The sequence below is a fragment of the Chlorocebus sabaeus genome, chromosome 8 (assembly GCF_047675955.1).
Source record: "Chlorocebus sabaeus isolate Y175 chromosome 8, mChlSab1.0.hap1, whole genome shotgun sequence".
Classification (NCBI taxonomy): Eukaryota; Metazoa; Chordata; class Mammalia; order Primates; family Cercopithecidae; genus Chlorocebus; species Chlorocebus sabaeus.
This window is the reverse complement of record NC_132911.1, coordinates 63,031,770-63,050,380: the sequence shown is the minus strand read 5'-3', so window position 1 is coordinate 63,050,380 and position 18,611 is coordinate 63,031,770. Positions and strand designations below refer to the sequence as shown.

Below are 18,611 nucleotides of genomic sequence, written 5' to 3'. Positions count from 1 at the left end.
AAATCATCTTTCCTGAAATTTATTCAAGTAATAATTATGCCAGGATATATACATACCCTAGATGACTGAGCATACTTTATTCATTCATGGAATAAAAACAAAATGAGACTTAACATAGCCGCCTGGCATTTTATTCAGCGGGACCCCACCTCAACAGCTTGCCTTCTCTGTAAGCCTGTAAAAGCCCTCAATCCAAAAGAATAAGAAGTAAACATATTTCCCTACATCAGCAAATTTAGAAAAGACCAAGTGGATCTCATAAAATTGATAAACTTAACCAGTAGGTATATAAAATAACAACCAACCTTTCTTCTCACTTTAAAGTGATTTTTCTGGACATTAGCCCAAACTTCCTATTTCACATAAGGCCACTGAGTGCCTTTACTGAACTCATTCAAAAGTCATACTCAGCTATGTTTGGCAGAATCAAAGATCCTTAAAAATGAAATTGCTTTACAAACTATGACACTGATACAATGCCCCACACCTGTGAATCATTTCAAAAGTATAGCACTTCATATGCATTTTTCTATAATTGATGTTTTGAGTCATAGAGCATATCGTTATTAAAGATAATAATAAACCCAATTGTAAAATGAAAGAAGTATTACAGCCTTGCTGATTTCACAGTAACTAGATGACTTACTTTCCATGCTTATTTGAATTTATTCTCATAAGGGGATTTTAGATGGCATAGTTTAGAAAAGAGAGAATGAATTTAAGTAGCAAAATTTTCACTCACTGAAACATCACAAAAAGTGCTGTTATATGCCCTGTTTCTATGGAGAGGAGTTTATAATATTTACTTTATATGATAAGAGTTATAAGTGGAGTTCTATGTTGTTTGTTCAGCCTATTATGCAGATGGTGCTTGATTAAAATCTATTTTAAACTACAGCGATTACTGCAAGATAGTGTGCATTAAACAGCTCTCCCAGCTCCATTAAAGGCTTTGGGACCGCGGCAGTTTATTTTAAATATGCTTATAGACGTTTCTAACTTCTCCAGGGACATTTCAATATCAGTGATTCTCTTTCCTTGATAGTCTTATCTCCTGTGCTCTGGCTTCTTAAGAAATACTATTATCTAAGCAACACTGTTAGCACATGCTTTTTTAAAGTGAAAGATTATTGTTTTCTTGTGATAAATAAGTTAAATACATCTCTATAATTAACCAATAAGACATGACAGGGGTGAATTACCAGAAACCTTCGGGCACCTCTAGGGATTTGAGAAATAAATCTATGTCTTACGAGTAAGTTACATGAAGCCCATGTATCTGTGTAAAGCTTATGTGTAATATTTATTTATGAATAATAATTATTTAGGTATTTGTGCACTTATGTATTCATCAGTGCTTTAACTGATGGTGAAATCAGTCTGTGGGTAATCAGGGTGACATTTAGGGCCTCAGCTCATCCATGTTTTAGTTGCTATGATTTTCATACAATTTTTATGTGTGTTTCAAATTTTCTTTGCCTTGTAAGTCTAAGCCTTTGCCCGGTGCTATAGAATACCAGAGCAGAAATGTAGAATGATCCATTGCATGTAAAACACTGTACCGATGCTATGAAGGATGTGAAGATTAATGGGACCTGCTCCTTACTTTCAATGTGCTTGTCATCGTGAGAAATTCACATTTTTGCATTATATGGTTTCTTCCATATTCTAGACATTATGATGGAATAAAATTTAACTCTCCAGTCTTAGAACCCTGGTAACTTTACAAATACAGTATGTACTCTCGAGCAGTGTCCTATACAAAATACTGTATTGTCTAATCCAGTAACTGCTAGTCATGTGTGACTGCTTCCATTTAAATTTAACCAATTAAAATTAAATTTAGAAATTCAATTTCTCAGTTGTACTAGCCACATTACCAGTGGCCTAGAGCCATATGTGGTTAGCAGCTACCCTTTTAGACAGGGCAGAGAGCATATCTATCATCCTAGAAAATTTTACGAGACAGTGTACTCTAGACTTTAAAAGTCAAGGCCTTTCGGAAAGTTAGGATTTAAAATTATAAGCTTCCATCCATCTATGCAAGAAGTCAGGATCCAGACAATACTCAAAATTAAGGTCCAGGGACAGATTATAAATCCATTTAGCTAATTTTTCTACCACAGTCATATTTATCATCATTGTGTTTATTCCAAATAGTTTATGGTCATAAGAGCCAAGTATCTTTCAAAGTGCATCCGTTACTGACATGAAAATGGATCCAAATTACAGCAGCATTTCTGTCTTCAAGGAGGCTTTGGAACAACAGTGATCATGTGTTGTGATGAAGCTACTTCCAAAAGTAGACCTTACAAATTCCCAGTTCATCACACAGAATCTAAAATGGCAGCTCATTTCTGCATCCTTTCCACACAAGAAAAACGAGAACTAAAAAATAAGATCCCCACAGATCAGGGGGCAATGCCCAGTGTTCCTAAGACAAACAGCTTTATATTCCATAGAGCAAAACCCAAGTACTTGGGTACATGAGAGATCAAACTACAACAAAACTATTCAAAGAGCAAAGATATTGTGAATACTTACTAGTCCTTGATACAAGAACATTGAGCAATATAATAAACAATTCCCTCCAAAGTACATTTTATCTCATAAAAAATAGAGATCTTTCATGCATAGTTTTTCCCCTTATGTAAGTCTTCAGTGGAAGTCAGGGCATTGTCTTAGATATGGTTCAGTTCTATGAGGGCAATTTTATAAATGGTCAGAATATTATGATCCAAGAATCTAACTTTGGTGATCTAGTTTAGTTATTGAAGGAGAGGCAGTGAATCTTGAGTAATGAATATTTTATGTGTATCCTTTAGATTGGTCTTCTCAGATGCCAGGTTTCTTGCATGGCAGAAAATTCAAACCAAGGTTAGCATGAGTATTTAAAGGGAAGGCATAGTGTGATGTTAACTGAAAGCAGATCAATATGCTCTTGTTTTTAGGCATGGCAAAGACAAAGATGATGTAATCTGATAAGACTGGCTGGTAGTCTGCTTTAATGGGGCAACACCATAGCTTTACAGTCTAGTGCCTCTCAGGTACTCAATCAGATACACAATGGAAGCCCCAGAGTTACACTCCATAATGCATAAATGATGTCTCCTGAGCCTTGAAAGTGTGGAGGCAGAAGTCATGAAATACTTGCTTCTATTAAACAAAACTTTAAGCAACATTGCATTCAGCTAGCCCTCCAGGACAAACCAGGAAAATAGGTAAAGCCTCCAGGCAACTAACAAAATGGATTGGCTGTGTGGAATTATTTAGCGTTTTCTATAGGGTTGCTATCCATTGCCTCAAAATGATAACTGGTGGTTTTCGTATGATTGAGCCTCTTACTTGCAGTAACAAGTTCTCCTGCTTCTTCAGGACATCTCTAAAAGTAGGGCCTGTTGTCAAATGCAAGTGGATGACTGTCCTCCTATCTGTTACAGCAAGGAATCACACATCCAGTAGATCTAAAACCTGTACCATACTGTCCAAATAGCAACTTAAAAAGGAGGTAAGCATGATGATCAGTGGTTCAAACAAAATTCTGGACAATGAAGGAAGGAAATTCTCTTACTCCATTTTGTGCCACTGTAACAGAATACCTGAAAGTCGGTAATTGACAAAGGACAGAGATATATTTCTTACAATTCTAGAGGCTCAAGAGGTCCTTGGCAAGAGCCTTCTTGCTGTGTCATCCCATGGTAGAAAGCAGAAAGACAAAGAGCACATGTATGACAGAGAGAGAGAGAGAGAGAGAGAGAGAGAGAAAGTTGTCTTTTTTCTGTCTTTTTTGTTCTATCTAGGACCACAGCCTATTAAAGGGTGCCTGGCCACATTGAGGGTCTATGTTCCCCACCCAGTCTGCTGACTCACCCCAGTCACCTCTGGAAACCACCCTCACAGACACACCCAGAAGTAATACTTTATCAGTTCTCTAGGAATTCCTTAATCCAATCAACTTGACACCTAAAATTAACCATCACAAAAACTATTTAAATAATGTGGGGAAATCTTTTAATAAGAGCATTTAAATTACATGATAGGAAATTTATCTCTATGATTGACATTTGATTATTTTCCAGAAAGATTCATATAATCTGTAATCATGGAGATTTCAATGTGTCAGATCATTAATTTTTTAATTAAAATTTAAAATGAGTCTAGGTAGTATTCCATATGAATAAGCATTCACTTATTTCTGTACTTTGTTCCCGATTTCTCTCAATCTTTGATGAAATATGAGGATTACTCTTTTTGTAGCTTTATTGAGGTATAATTGACAAATAAAGTTGTATGTATTTCAAGTGTACTGCATGATGTTTTGATATATGTGTACGTTGTGAAATGATTACCTACAATAAGCTAATTAACCTATCTATCACCTTACTTTTTTTAAAATGAGAATGCTTTAAACCTACTCTCTTAACAAATTTCAAGTATACAACACAGTATTCACTATAGTCATTGTGCTGTATGTTAGATCCCCAGAACTTATTCATCTTATAACTGAAAGCCTGTATCCTAGACCACTCTATCTTTAATATTCTTCATTGTGGATCTTGTTGACTCCTTTTTTCTCCTTTTAAATAAATATTTTATGATTGTGAATGTAAGAATGGCTGTGTTTACAAAATATTATCATTTTGCATTATTATTTTTATTACTACTATAACAAATGTTAAGCATATGTATCACATATCAGGTAGCACCATGATATGTGCTAGTGAGCAAAACCAGTGCCTTCATAATGCCTACACGCAGACAGGAGTAGATCTAACAACCACATACATTATTGTATCATTAAAAGTTTGATACGTGCTATGAATGGAAATATACAGAACTAAATAAGCTTGACTTAAGTTTGAAATATCTTTGAGACTTGGAAATAGAGATGTCAATAGCAGTTGTTTCTGTGTGTGCAAAACTCAGGGGAAACATGAACTTGACAACCATCCACCCACAAATAGTAATGGAAACCCTGCTTACGTGTGAGATTACCTAAGTGTGCTCACAAGAGAAGGGAGTCTACTGCAAAACAAATCAGGAATGCTACCAATTAATGGCCAGGTGGAAAAGGATGACCCTGAAATGATTCTGGAAACATCAGGGCCAGTGAGGTAGGAGTAGAACTCAGAGAGGGTGATGTTAGGGAACCAGTGGGAGAGAGGGACCTCACAGTGAGAATCAGGTAAGGGGGAGACACAAGCATCACCTGGATTCAGCAGTGTGGCCAGTGGAGATCTAATTGAGAGCTAAGTGACAGGAAAGCACACTGAAGTAGGTTGCAGAGGCTGCATCAGGCCAGCACAGCCAACCATTTGGAGGAGTTTAGTTGTGAAAAGGAGAAAAATATGGTCATGGGTAGGCTTTGGGCACAGAAAAATTTTGCTTGTTTGTTTTGTCTCTCAAGATATCGAAATGCCAGTTGGAAGAGTAGAGTTCAGAGCGTGTGACTGAGGCCAGGCTCCCACCCCTAGGCATCTTCTTTAAACTGTGTAGAGTAAGACCTGGGCATCAGGGTATTAAAAGCTGACCAGGTGACTCTAATGTGCAGCCATGTTTGAGAAGCACCATTCTAGGTCATATCTATGCCTATGTGTTTTAATACAGCATTGTTTTGCCAGTTTGTCCAGTATCAAGCACCAGACATGCTGAGTCTCTGACAGATTTACATGGTGCCCAATGACTTCACAGGATCACCTCTGTGATCCATCTCAGGGAAGTTATCATCTAGTGTTAATCTATATTAGCTTGTCAACTTGGTTCACAGCATCCTGTCGCCCTGGGGTTCTTTGATCTGCTTCAGTAGACAATTTCAGAATGATAATATTTTTAGTAGATTGCTCAATAAAGACAAAGACAAAGAAATCACTTAGCTTTTTCTTATCTCTTTTTGGTACTTGGGTATATCTTTCATACTGATTATAAGGTATCACATATTAATGTTAAAGTATTTTCCATCCACTCATTCAATGAATTATTTTGAAAGTTTCTACCATGTCATAATTGATATTTGAATACCTTTTAAAGTGCTACACATATGTAAATATATACCATCTTAGTCATTATAAGATGATGCCATACCTAGTTTTCACTAGAGGAAACAGGGGCCCAGAGAAATTAATTTCACCAAGGTAACAGCTAAAAATAGTGAAAAGAGGGCATGAAGCAAGGTCCTCTGAAATCATATCCACAGACCTCTCTGTACATCATGTTTCATCTCCAATGGTGGCAGTTATTTTACACAAATACCCCACCTAGCAATTTATCTAAATAAGATATATATTACATTATATCTGCAGAGAGAAGCCAACTACAACTACCACAATAGAAGGTGAGGGTACAGAAGCTGCCTTGACACTTCATTAGTGGGCAAGGCGTGTGGAAATTGAATCCTTCAGATGCAGCCTTATTAGACTCATATTAATTTTAGAGCTGGAAAGAAATCCTATCCACAATGCTTTATTTTAGAGGTGGATGAATTAATATCACATCTAGTTAGTAACAAAGATAATATTCAAATGCAGCCATCTTAAATATGTTCAATGTGTAATCCCAGTTGTATGAGAATAACAATTAAAATTATCAAAATATTCATACTTTAGGAACATGGGAGAAAATAGAATCTACTTTTAAATTGAGTAAAAACCTGTTCTAGAATGCTCTAGAATCTAATTTCTGGAGGTGCACTCTCCAATATGGTAGCCATTTGTCACATGTAGCTATTTAAATTTGAGCAAAGTTAAAAATTTAGCTCCTGATTAACTCTAGTCACATTTCAAGTGCTCACTAGCTTCATATGGTTAGTGGCTGCCATATAAAATAGTGCAAATCGTAGAACTTTTCTGTCATTGGAGAAAGTTCCATTGGACAGCACTGATCTAGGGTCTAGACCATACCATTCTTTAAACCATGAGCATCGCTGGATTTTCCTGGCAGCATTCCATAGACCTAGGGGCAAAGTCAAAAGCCATTTTAATTTATTTATTGGACATGCTGCCCCCAAGGTTTGAAAGCCGTAATTAGAAACACAAGGATGGCCAGGCACGGTGGCTCATGCCTGTAATCCCAGCACTTTGGGAGGCCAAGACAAATGGATCACCAGGTCAGGAGATCAAGACTATCCTGGCCAACATGGTAAAAACCCATCTCCACTAAAATACAAGAAATTAGCCAGGTGTGGTGGCACGCGTCTGTAGTACCAGCTATTGGGGAGACTGATGCAGGAGAATCGCTTGAACTCAGGAGGTGGAGGTTGCAGTGAGCCGAGATCGCGCCACTGCACTCCAGCCTGGGCAGCAGAGCGAGACAATGTCTCAAAAACAAAAAAAAAAAGCTAGGTAAGTAAAGTTGGGAGTAGGATGAATATGAAGACTACTTGAAATATGCAGTTTCATCTGGGAAAAAATAAAAACAATAGCAAAACAATATGTCCCTTAGAAAAGCCTGTGTTTGAGTGATGTGAATGGGTAAGTGTATGTGTCTAAGTCTCAAAGGAAAACAACAATATATCTTGTCCCCAAATCGTCTCAGTTCCCCTATAATTCTATTTTTATTTCTCTTTCAGATCAATGGTGGAGAGAAGCGGCCTGCCTCCGATATGGGGAAAAAACCAAAAACTCCCAAAAAGAAGAAGAAGAAGGATCCCAATGAGCCCCAGAAGCCTGTGTCTGCCTATGCGTTATTCTTTCGTGATACTCAGGCCGCCATCAAGGGCCAAAATCCAAACGCTACCTTCGGTGAAGTCTCTAAAATTGTGGCTTCAATGTGGGATGGCTTAGGAGAAGAGCAGAAACAGGTAAGGGATTCCCAGCGGAGTGGGAATCCACATAAGCTGAGATGGTGCAGTCTGAAGAAATGGCTTGCCAGGGCTTCTAGTAAATTCTTTAGATCCCAGAACAGACGCTGAGAATGTGTCCCCATCCAAACCAGACTTTCTGAGATGCTCACATAATGTTGTACTCCTTTATTACTCCTCCATAAATAGCATGTTGATTCCTTTGTTTCAAAGATTATATAGTGTAGATACTTTTAGAAACACTTTTACATATCTCAGCCAGGATTGCATTATTCCTTAATGTTGCCAATGTGAACATAAAGACTGAAAAAAAAAGTCCTAAAAGTATTTTGAAAATTGTCCACACCTCTCTCCAGCACTTACTATTTACCATTTTGTCATCAAAACCCTCTTTGCTCTTTGCTAAATGAACCTCAAATTCAAGGGTTTCCGCCCCTAGCCATTCCCTAAAGACTGCCGGGGGCTGTTATTCAATCCCCCATATGTATTTACACCATATTTTTAGGCTGTGTTAAATGGGACCAGATGCCTGGTTTTTTCCTTCTCTCGTGTATTGCTGTGGTGTGACTGAGGACCTTGCTTAGGGAAGGTCACGTGAGACACCACGGACACAGCACAAGTGGCTCAGAGGTCTTAAAGAGGACTGGAGTCACAGAAAGAGTGAGGGTTCAGTGAGAGGATGGAGCACACCTAAACAAAGAAGCAATGTTGATCCCACATTTCTAAACCAGGAACTAGATGGCCATGGTCACCATCTAAAAAATCTCAGCATCACAAAGAAAAATTTAAAAGCATTCTCATTAAAATAAGTGATTGAAATAACTATGTAGATGCAGTTTTAGCCACTGCAGAATTCTGAATTGCATTAATGATGAACTAGTCTCATATTTTATTCTTAGAGACATCAATCTTACCTTATCATATCCAGGAATTTTATAAAATACAGAAAAGCCCACACCTATTTATGCATCTATAAGGATCTATATATTGTGTTGATATTATATATTAATATCTGTAAGGTATAATGTCTTATAGTTTTCAAAGCACTTTTGCACGACTTATTTGATTTGTTCTACTCAATACTCATAGATATACAGGGAAATTATTACCCAAATTTTGCAGATTACAAAATAGGGCCATATTAATTAAATTCATTCATTTGTTTATTCAACAAATATTTGTTGAGCACGTATGTGCCAGGCAGTGTTCTAGGCACTGAGGATAGAACTGACAATAAGACAAACAGAACGCCATTGTGTTGAATGATTTATCTACAATTACATACCTGGTACATAGAATTACCATGAATAAAACTTGTCACTCAATTCACAATGCTTTTCCTAACAAACCCTATGAAATCAATGATGGGGATAATGACAAAACCAGTTGCTAAGGAAACATAGAACTTGCTCTTTCAGGTCCCTCTATTCTCTCTTTTCTGTAAGTCAAAACTGTCTTCTGCTATCTGAAATCTCTAGTATTTCCCTACGTCCTTTTCAAGATTGCCAGCCTGAAGGGGTACTGTCCTAGGAAAACACACAGACCTGCCATATGGAGCTCTGTGTTGCAAGAGTTTTCTTTAAGAACAGGAAACACACCACCAAAACGTTCTCTGCACACTCATTTAAAATGCCCACTCACCATAAGAGGGTAGTTGACATTGTATTACGGGATTCTAATTGAAACCTAACGTATTATTGCAGAATTTTAAAGCTAGTTTCTATTCTAACTTGGGTCAGTTTGCTCTCACACTGCCAAACCTGAGGTGTGGTTCCCAACTGATGTTAAACAATCAGGGCAAATTGTACAGTGACTTCACTTCTCCATTCAGCAGAGCCTCACTGAATGAGAAACTAAGTGTATTCCAACCAGCAATCCCAACCCCCTCCCTGTTCCCTTAATGTCACCTTAAGGCCTCCCTGCTCCACCCATGATGCCACATATGAAGATGTTGCTCGCTCTCTGCTCCAGTAAGCCCTCTGTGCGTTCTTGAATATGCACCTGGCTTCAGTACCATAAACTTTGTTGCTTTGTGAGACAAAATTTCCTGGAGAAAGCATCCCAAAAGCAATTCCCTTCCCTAGGGATTGGGTACAGCAATTCTTGTTTATCTGAAGACACATGATTCCCCTGTGAAGGCTCAGCCCCTCTTCCCTACCTAAGACTCAGTGACTGAACTGGGAGTATCGTTTCAAGGCTCATTTGTGCATCTTTAGTGTCTACTTTGCCAAACACTTCATTTCGGGAAACATCAATCGCCTGCTCTGCCACTCACCTTACTTCTCTTATCTATCATCTGACCCCAGTTACATTTCATAATTATTTTCCATATTCAAGAGCAGTGGTTTTTAAAGAGGGAGGTCTGCAAAGGCCTTCCCTAGCCCATGACTGGTTCTTTACATTGTCAATATTAAAAAATAAATCCCTGTTCTCATGTTTCTGATGGAAAAGAGTAATGTTCTTATGATGAAAATCAGGTAGTTCCTCAAGGCAGTAAATATCAGGCAGCAGGTTTCTTCCCACTAATTCTATTATACTCTTTATTTTTAATATAGCAAGAGGAGAATATTAAGGTAGAATATTTTGCATTCATTTTGTCTGATCATCAAAGTTATTTACAGACCCCAAAAGTATGAGCTTCACTACTGTCATGTTAAAAAGAGAAGTCACTCCGATTTTCCCATTCTGGCATTCAGAATCAAGGCTGGTCTCCCAATGTGGATATAATTACAATTATGTGCAAGGCTTTTTAATTGTATACATATGATGGCAAATATTTTTCTCTTTCTCTTTTGTATGTTACTCTCTTGCAGGTTTCATATGTTGCCTAGTTTAGTAAGTAACTTGTAATGAGTCTACCTCTGGGTTGTCTCTCAATGAAAATAGGGTTTGGGGGAGCAAATTCATTTTATAAAGGATAAAGTTATATAATAGTTGACTTTCATAAATCATTTGGTATCATAAAGCAATTTCTCAATCAAAATCCAGTTGCTAAACAATTATGCCAAGATTGAGAGAAATAAATTTTTTATCTTACAAAAGTAAATATTTTAAAATTTGAACACTTGTTTAAGAGTTACCAAAACAAGGCATTGGGATGACCAAAACAGTTTTGGTCACTCTAAAATGATTTGTCCCCATGCTGTATGCTCCTTTGACTTCACAGAAGTCCAACGTAGCCTATCATTTGCAAGTAAAAGATGATCTTGCTTAATCAAGAGAGTGAGGCTGCAGATTATGCCAAAAGATATGGTGTAGGATACACGTTGGATGCAGGCCTGTGCCAGAACCAAGCAGGGAGAGGGTCAAATTAATGAAATCAGACACTGCTTACAAAAGGGAGCACACTGTACCGGCTGGACCACCTCTCTGCTGCTTCGCGGCAGCCCTTCTCTAGCAGTTTGCTAGAGTCATCAGCAGAGCAAACGTGCCTGCCTGAAATGCACATTTGGGCATCCAGAAAATTTCAGCAAAATATCCCAAAGTGTTATAATAGTAGATTACCACCTGTTCTCTCCCTTTATGTTAACTCATTGTGCCAACATACAATAATATCTCCGTTTCAAACTTAAATTAATTGTGTTTTATTCTCATTTAATATTCAAGTTGGGGAGCACACATACTGCTATGTATTTTTAAAAGAACATTCCTGGAGCAGATTCGAGGCATACTATTAAAGTTCAAAATTTTGGACAAATATGCGTGTTACAGAACCAACCATGTGATGCTCTTGGCATTGTGTAGGCAGCTGGTTCCGGTGGAAGGCTAAGATTTCATGTGCCACAATTGTCCCAAAATCCTGTTGTCATCATAGCCCACAATTATGAACAGCTACAAATATAAACACAAACTGGGAAAAATGGACAAAATTATTGATGACTTACTGGGGGCCTCAGAAAATTACAATATTTAAGGAAAAACGGCTATTAGTGAGATTACAATTGAATGTTTTCTTGACAGCCAGAGGGAACATGACTAATAGAGCTGCTGTGTGTTTATATCACATGCTTCCTCATTGTGGAGTATAGGCGGGAGTAAGAAGCCACTGCAGAAGGGCAGATCTTTATTTTCAGAATCCATGGTGAGTGAGAAACAATATGTACTCTGGTTTCTGTGAAGAATCTTTCAAAGAAGAGAAATCAAAAGGAAGCTGAAAGAAGCGATAAAAATCCTCAAGGAACACAAAACCTCCCTTATGAATCATTCCTACCAAAGCCACTGAACAAACTCCACATATCAGAGATCTCCCCATTTTAATACTTTGGAAGATGGTACTGAATCTGGAATGGGAACAGAATTGTGTTTGGGATTGCAACCGGGGGTTTTAAATGCTAATGACTCGTAAGACAATGGAGAGCCCATTTCAGAAGCATACTAAGTTGTTTAAAAGGCACCAGATGGAGAAGGAAATAAAACATAAGTATTGCTGTGATGTTGGTCTCTGCTACTTGTCTTTCACTGACTGGAACCTACAGAGAAAGAAAAATAATAAGTTAACAATATCACACCCTTTGTATTAGGATCCTTGGAGTTTCAGCAACCCTCAGCATCTTTTTTATGAGGTCCCAGCTAAATTTCCTGTCTACCTCCATTATTTCTGAACTCTCTGATTCTGGTCATTGTAGTGGAGGATCTGGGTTCACAGTGACAATACAGAACAAATAAAACCCTACAAAATAAAAGAGCTCGTCCCACTTTGAAGCAGAAAGGGTTGGTCCAAAGAGCTATAAAGTGTTCTTGGGTCCTTTTTAGCCACGGCAAGCCGGCTCTTAAGTGAAAAAGGAAAGTCACCTTAAATCAGAACCAGATGTAAATGACTAAATGAACCTTAAGTTTCTAATTGGAGACACAGTCGGGCTGTAAGACATTTAGCAAATTACAAACAAAATGTTCTTGTTTACATTACATTAAATGGCTTTAAAGCTGCAGCCAAAGAGCTAAATAAACATGCTGTTTTGCTAAAAATGGAGTGGAAAGCCTATTCAGAGTTTAGTGTATTCAGGAGAAACCACAGCCCACGGTGCCCAGAGCGTGTATTTTTGTAAATGCTAGCCCTGTCGTGGAAGAGGGGAGTGCATTTACCTAGAGATCCAGAACCTAATGAGCAGATCTCACTTGCAGGGAAACTGTTTGAATACTGTTAACATATGCCTTCTTTCAGGATGCATAATTCATATCCAAGGATATTAGCCATAGCAGTTCAGCTGAATAGCAACACCTCATTATTTTATTCCTCAGTATTTATTCCTATGTTTGACGCCTCATGAAATTACTGTTAATGTGTTTATATAAGGGCAGATCTGACACAAGTGGGAAGAATGTAATTTCCTACTCATTCTTTCCTGCTGCTGTGTCCTCTTCCCTGGTAGAAGTGGCAAGTGTAAATAGTTAATTTGCTTCAATTATGAGCCTGTCCTGCTAAATTAGAAGCAGCAGGGATATGAAGAGCCAGAATTATACTTATGAGGCAGCTGACAAATCCTCTGAGCCCACAGAATCAAATCATTTCCTCCTCATTGGTGCTCAGACACCCACTACATAATGCTGCCGGGGTTTCTTTTTCCCCCTTATCTTCTGATAACGTTTGGATTTTTATGTCAACAATACTTAAGGTTAACTAAAATCCTGTCACACTATAGCATTCACACATGTGTTTATCTTGGCCGTTTTCTTATAAACATTAAGCATTTTCCCAATTTTTTAAAAACTAGGAGTGAAGGATATGTAAAACAGTTGCTCACTTAAAAACTGGAGAATATAAGCAAAGTCTGTATGCACACAAATTTGAAACTGAGCAATGAAAATTATTACAAGAAATGGTGAGCATACTTGTACAATTCAGGTATTTATATATATATATATTTATTACATATATATATATATATCTCCATAATACAATTATTGGTACATAAATGTGGTTCTTGCATGTCTTCCTGGGTGTAAGCATTTGTTGTACACATATACAGATATTCATATGCTCAGACACCATGGGAGCAGACATTTCATTTGAAATTTTCCATGATGTTGACAGGAAAATAATTCGAACATAATACTCATTGAAGTCCGTTGTGCTTTATCTATAATTGGAAAAATGTTTGGGTGGATTGTATATCTGCGTATCAGTCTACTGTTTCCATTGATGTACACTGTAATTTAGAACACGCAGTTCAGTTTCATCCTTAGCACACATGCTAATGCTGATTCATAGAAGGAGAAACCTGAGACCACGGATTATATGCTCAATAAATATTTCATGAGCACCTACTATGTTCCAAGCATGCTGAGGCTTCAGCAGTGAACAAAAGAGACCAGGCCTTGCAGTTGTGTGTCTTGAGAGAAGAATCAAAAGGAGTTCTCATGGCTAGGAGAAACCATTGAGCAAACAAAGATGGAACATTTGACAGCAGACTGATTTTATTCACACCATGATTTTACCATATACCTGTTCTAATATATTAGGTAAAATAATTACCCATTCTAGTCTGTTTTCTTATCGCAAAATGGGGATTATCCCATATGCACTATGCCAATGCAACATTTTTATTGAAAGAATTAGAGGTAATATCTAGAGAGAGTGCATGATCCACAAAATGCACACAATGGGGGCATAATTTTTAATGACTTTTTTATTTTAATTGTATAACATCGGTGCCTCACACCACAGTAGGCACATATTGAGCACTCAATAGATTGGTAACCATAATTGAACAACATCATACTTTCCTTAGTCACCTTCATTTAATAAATCAACAGATATGTATTTTGTAGCCATTTTTTCAGGCAAGGACCTCGGTTCGGATTCTTACCATTCCAGAAATGAGTCAAACCAATTTTGCTGAGACCATTTACATGTGTCAGACAGTCCTCAAAAGGAATCCATAGCAAGAGGTTTGTCACATTGTATAATGTTTTCAATCCTCTGAATACCACTTTCTAAAGACCTTGGAGCCTAAGAAAATGCTGAGTGAGTTATACAGGATGGACATTTAACCATTAAGTTAAATGGACTAAGTTCTATATAAAATATGGATGCACTTGCTCTAACTGACCTAAATAGCAACAGCCTTGAAAGAAGCTGAGAATTTTAAATTTCTAAAATATATTGCAGGGAATTGTGGTTAAATTCTTACTCTTTATACATTTCTAAGGATTTTCTATAAATATGAAATAGTAGTGGGAAAAACTACAGTTGAACTTACCCAGAATGAAAAACGCCTTTAGTTTTTGGATAGAATCCAGAATGGGAAGAATTTTACATTTTTTCTTTTTATTATTGTAAACACTGTTGAAATAAACTATGGCTAGAGATTAACTAAGGGCCAGAGCAGAAAAGAAGGAAGGAAGAAGGAATTAAATGGTATTTATAAGATTTTTCTTTTCTGTATGAATTGGATGGATTGTTTGTTTAGGGAAGAAGCAGAAAGTAAAAGGAAAATGACAGATTGTATGAGAAATTTTTTTCTGTTTGAGTTTGTCATATCGTTAATATTGAACTGCTGATTTCAATTAGGGATTATTAGCTTATGAAAACATGTGTAAAAGCTGGTATTCAGAGCATTTCAAAAATGCCTCGGTGAATCACTAGATCATGCGACAAGATTTGGGTTCTCTAGAACTGCTATTTGATGACTATCTACGTATGTTTTAGTTTAGCCATTATATATGTTTCAGTTTAACCACTGAGATGCAATCCTTAGATGGGATATGGTAGTTTTCTTGGAATAACAAACCACAGCATATAACTCAGTTAGGACAGGGTGAATTCAAAAGTGTTTGGATGAGTGGGGGAAAATGATAAATGATGTATTATGATTTTTAAATCCTCATCTGGCCAACTTTGTACTTTATTTCAAACAGCTGTGGACCATTTGGAAGCCATTTTGTAACTCAACTAAATACTAATATTTACTGTATGAATCACATACCTTTAAAACATTTGTCTTTCCCTAAGAGTGAGAGACTCTTTCTTTCCTAAACTGAACTTTGACATAAATCAGACCCATCCTTGTCAGTTAGAAGGTCTGTGCACTTGCTCGTGGCAGTGGTTGTTCGTTGCCAAATGCCGTCCTGGGACATCTTTGCTTTCTGCAAGCAGAGGACTTTCTTCATCCGTAATTAGAGGCTTTGAAATGCTTTTGAGAGATTTTTTACTGATAATTTTTAAACATCTTTTTTTAAAGGATTTCCCCTACTTCACCTGCATGTGGAATTTTTATGTATCATCATTCATTCATATTTGAGGCCTTTCTTCAGACGTTTCCATTAGATACAGAATTCAAGCAACATCCTTGTCCAATTTTAGAAGGTAACATCGGAAAGACATACAGAGTGTACAAAATGGGAGCCATCAGGTAGTTCTCAAAGATGGAGGTGCTAATTACTGTTGAGGAGACCACCTCAGATTTTAATTCTGGTCCAGGCTACTCCCCTTTCAACACAATTACAGGAATCTACCTTCTGAAATGACCCCCCTTTGAATTCTCCCTCTGAACATCTGCAGCTATTCAGGAAAGAGTGGATCCATCAATCCATGTAATGTGACATGATGAGTTTACTTTTTTCTAAAGTGGTATTTAGGCACTTATGCGATGATCCCACATAGCCAATCATCAATAGCCAATAGGGAGCCATTTGTAGAAAACAGGGGACTCTGCATGCTAGTCAGGTCTCCTGTAACAACATCGATTTTGGAGGGAAACCGGGGGCACATGCAGCCTGAAACATGTGGAGCTAGCTACCTTTCTTCCCTGGTTGTTAAGCAACAAATTTCAGGAAAGTTAACACTTTGTGTGATGTTAACTGCCAGGAGCTCAACAAAGGGATAGCGTCGTAGTCACACTGTTGCTGTTTCAGTAGAAACCAATGAAAGAAAAATGATAGATACTGCAGTCAGACCATCTGGCAATACTGTCTTATCTGCAACAACTTAGAAAATGCCACTGTGGGCAACGCTATGGACGAAAGTGCATTCTGTTTGCCTTTGAAAGCAAAACATATCCTAGTTAGCTGAATGGGAGTCACTTGGAGTAGCATATTAATAAAAGCATGATAGAAATGCTTAGGGTATACAAAGATGCATTACCATAAAAGACATGTTCACTAAATGTTTGCTTCAAAGTCCTGAATAGGATTTCTATCTCTGTAGGAGAAAAACCCTCTTGAAACAGTTTTAAGGTATTAAAAGCAAATGTAAACATTGTCAGTTTAAGGTCATTAATTATAAATTATGTCTTTGAGAAGAGGTTTAAGGAAAAACTATAAACAGAAATCTGTCTCTCAAGAAAAAAATAAATCAATGAAAAGCAGGAGAGCTGTATTTCATGGCTGCACCGAGGCTTACGATGTACACAGATCACACTGTTCGAAGGCACTTACTCGACTTTAGCGTGTGTTTGTTTTCACGTGTGAATTTCCAAAACAGAATTTGAATTTGACTTCCAATAATTAGCTCAGTAAATTTAGACTACTCCTGTACTTGAACCAAAGGATTTATTGGCTTTTTGCTTTAAAAAAAAACTGAAATATAATTTTTAAAGTTTCTGTAGTTTCATACTTAGTAAGCTAGCACACTGATTATATGATAATATTGTACTAATTCTTAATTCCTTATTTTACTTGGCTTTTATTAAACCAAAATGCCAAATACAGAAGTCAAGGCTGAAGCCCTCCCTTTAAGAGAAAAATTAGCACATTCATTTCATAGAGTCCGTTATAATTCTGTTGACAAGGTTAGTCATTTGTTTACCTTAAGTAAAATGTTCTGCTTTAATTAAAATATTCATGAGTAAATAATATTTCTCACATCTCGAATTTCATAGTTGGCGTTGGGCTCGGCAAACCACAGTCAGCATTTGAAACCATAAATTGACCCCTGCTGCCAAATAGCAGATATTTGGTCTTTAGACATAATTTATATTTAACTACTCTGACTAATTCCGAAGCCACTTTTCAATACTGATCTGTGTGTCTGTTTTTGAGCTCAGCGTTACAAAATATTAGCCAAGCCTTATTCCCTGCTGTAAAATCCAAAATATGGGAAATTTAAAATAGCTGTATCAATGAAAATACATTTCCATTTACACAGTGAAGGATGAAAAATATTTTGTTCTTTTAAGGCTGATTTCAAAAGATTGCCAAAAATATACTCTAAAGCCTTGAAAGAATCAACTTAATGGTAGCAGACAGCCATGTGTGTTCACTTTGCTAATCTTTCATTTTCAACTCTAATGACTGCTCACTGTTTAACTTAGCGATGTGACCTTTAGCATACAAGCAAGTCATTTTTCAGTACTTTTGCTCAATTTAGGATGATTTTGCTTTTATTTTCAAGATGATTCCCTCTCAGAAATGGAAAGCTTCTGTAAACTGAAATTCATTTCGGAACATTTTTACCTTTTCAAAATGAGGTGTCCACAGACCCATGACATCCAGTGTTTTTCTTGGAAAGGACACGACCAGAGTGTACTGCAGGGCAGGGCACGCATGCAATCCACAGCCACTTGGGCTTCCCATTCCTCTCCCAAACGTGTCCTTAATCACCATCACTGTTTCCTGAGTCTTTGAAAATAGAACTTCAAGGCTCCAAATCTGAACTGAGTGATGAACCTGCAAACTCCATTCTGTTTCCTTTGATTTGCTTATTGAACATGATTTGTCATCTCTAAATTCTGTCTTTGTTTTTGTATTTATCATGGAACATATATATCAGGATGTGAATGCGCTGTGGAGTTATCTGCCCATTATATAAATATGAATGCCTTATTTACTCACATGTGGTTTCCCTGGGAACCTTCATCAGTAGTATCTTTGTAAGCCA

At 37.2% G+C, this 18,611-nt stretch overlaps 1 protein-coding gene across 2 annotated transcripts in view; it reads left to right on the top strand.

Moving 5' to 3' along the window:
- TOX (thymocyte selection associated high mobility group box) overlaps positions 1-18,611 on the top strand; it is a 308,730-nt gene that overhangs the window by 269,785 nt on the left and 20,334 nt on the right. For both annotated transcript variants that reach the window (XM_008000714.3, XM_073018101.1), the window contains exon 5: positions 7,565-7,795. In XM_008000714.3, coding sequence (XP_007998905.1) covers positions 7,565-7,795 — 231 coding nt within the window. The remainder of the gene's footprint in view (positions 1-7,564; positions 7,796-18,611) is intronic.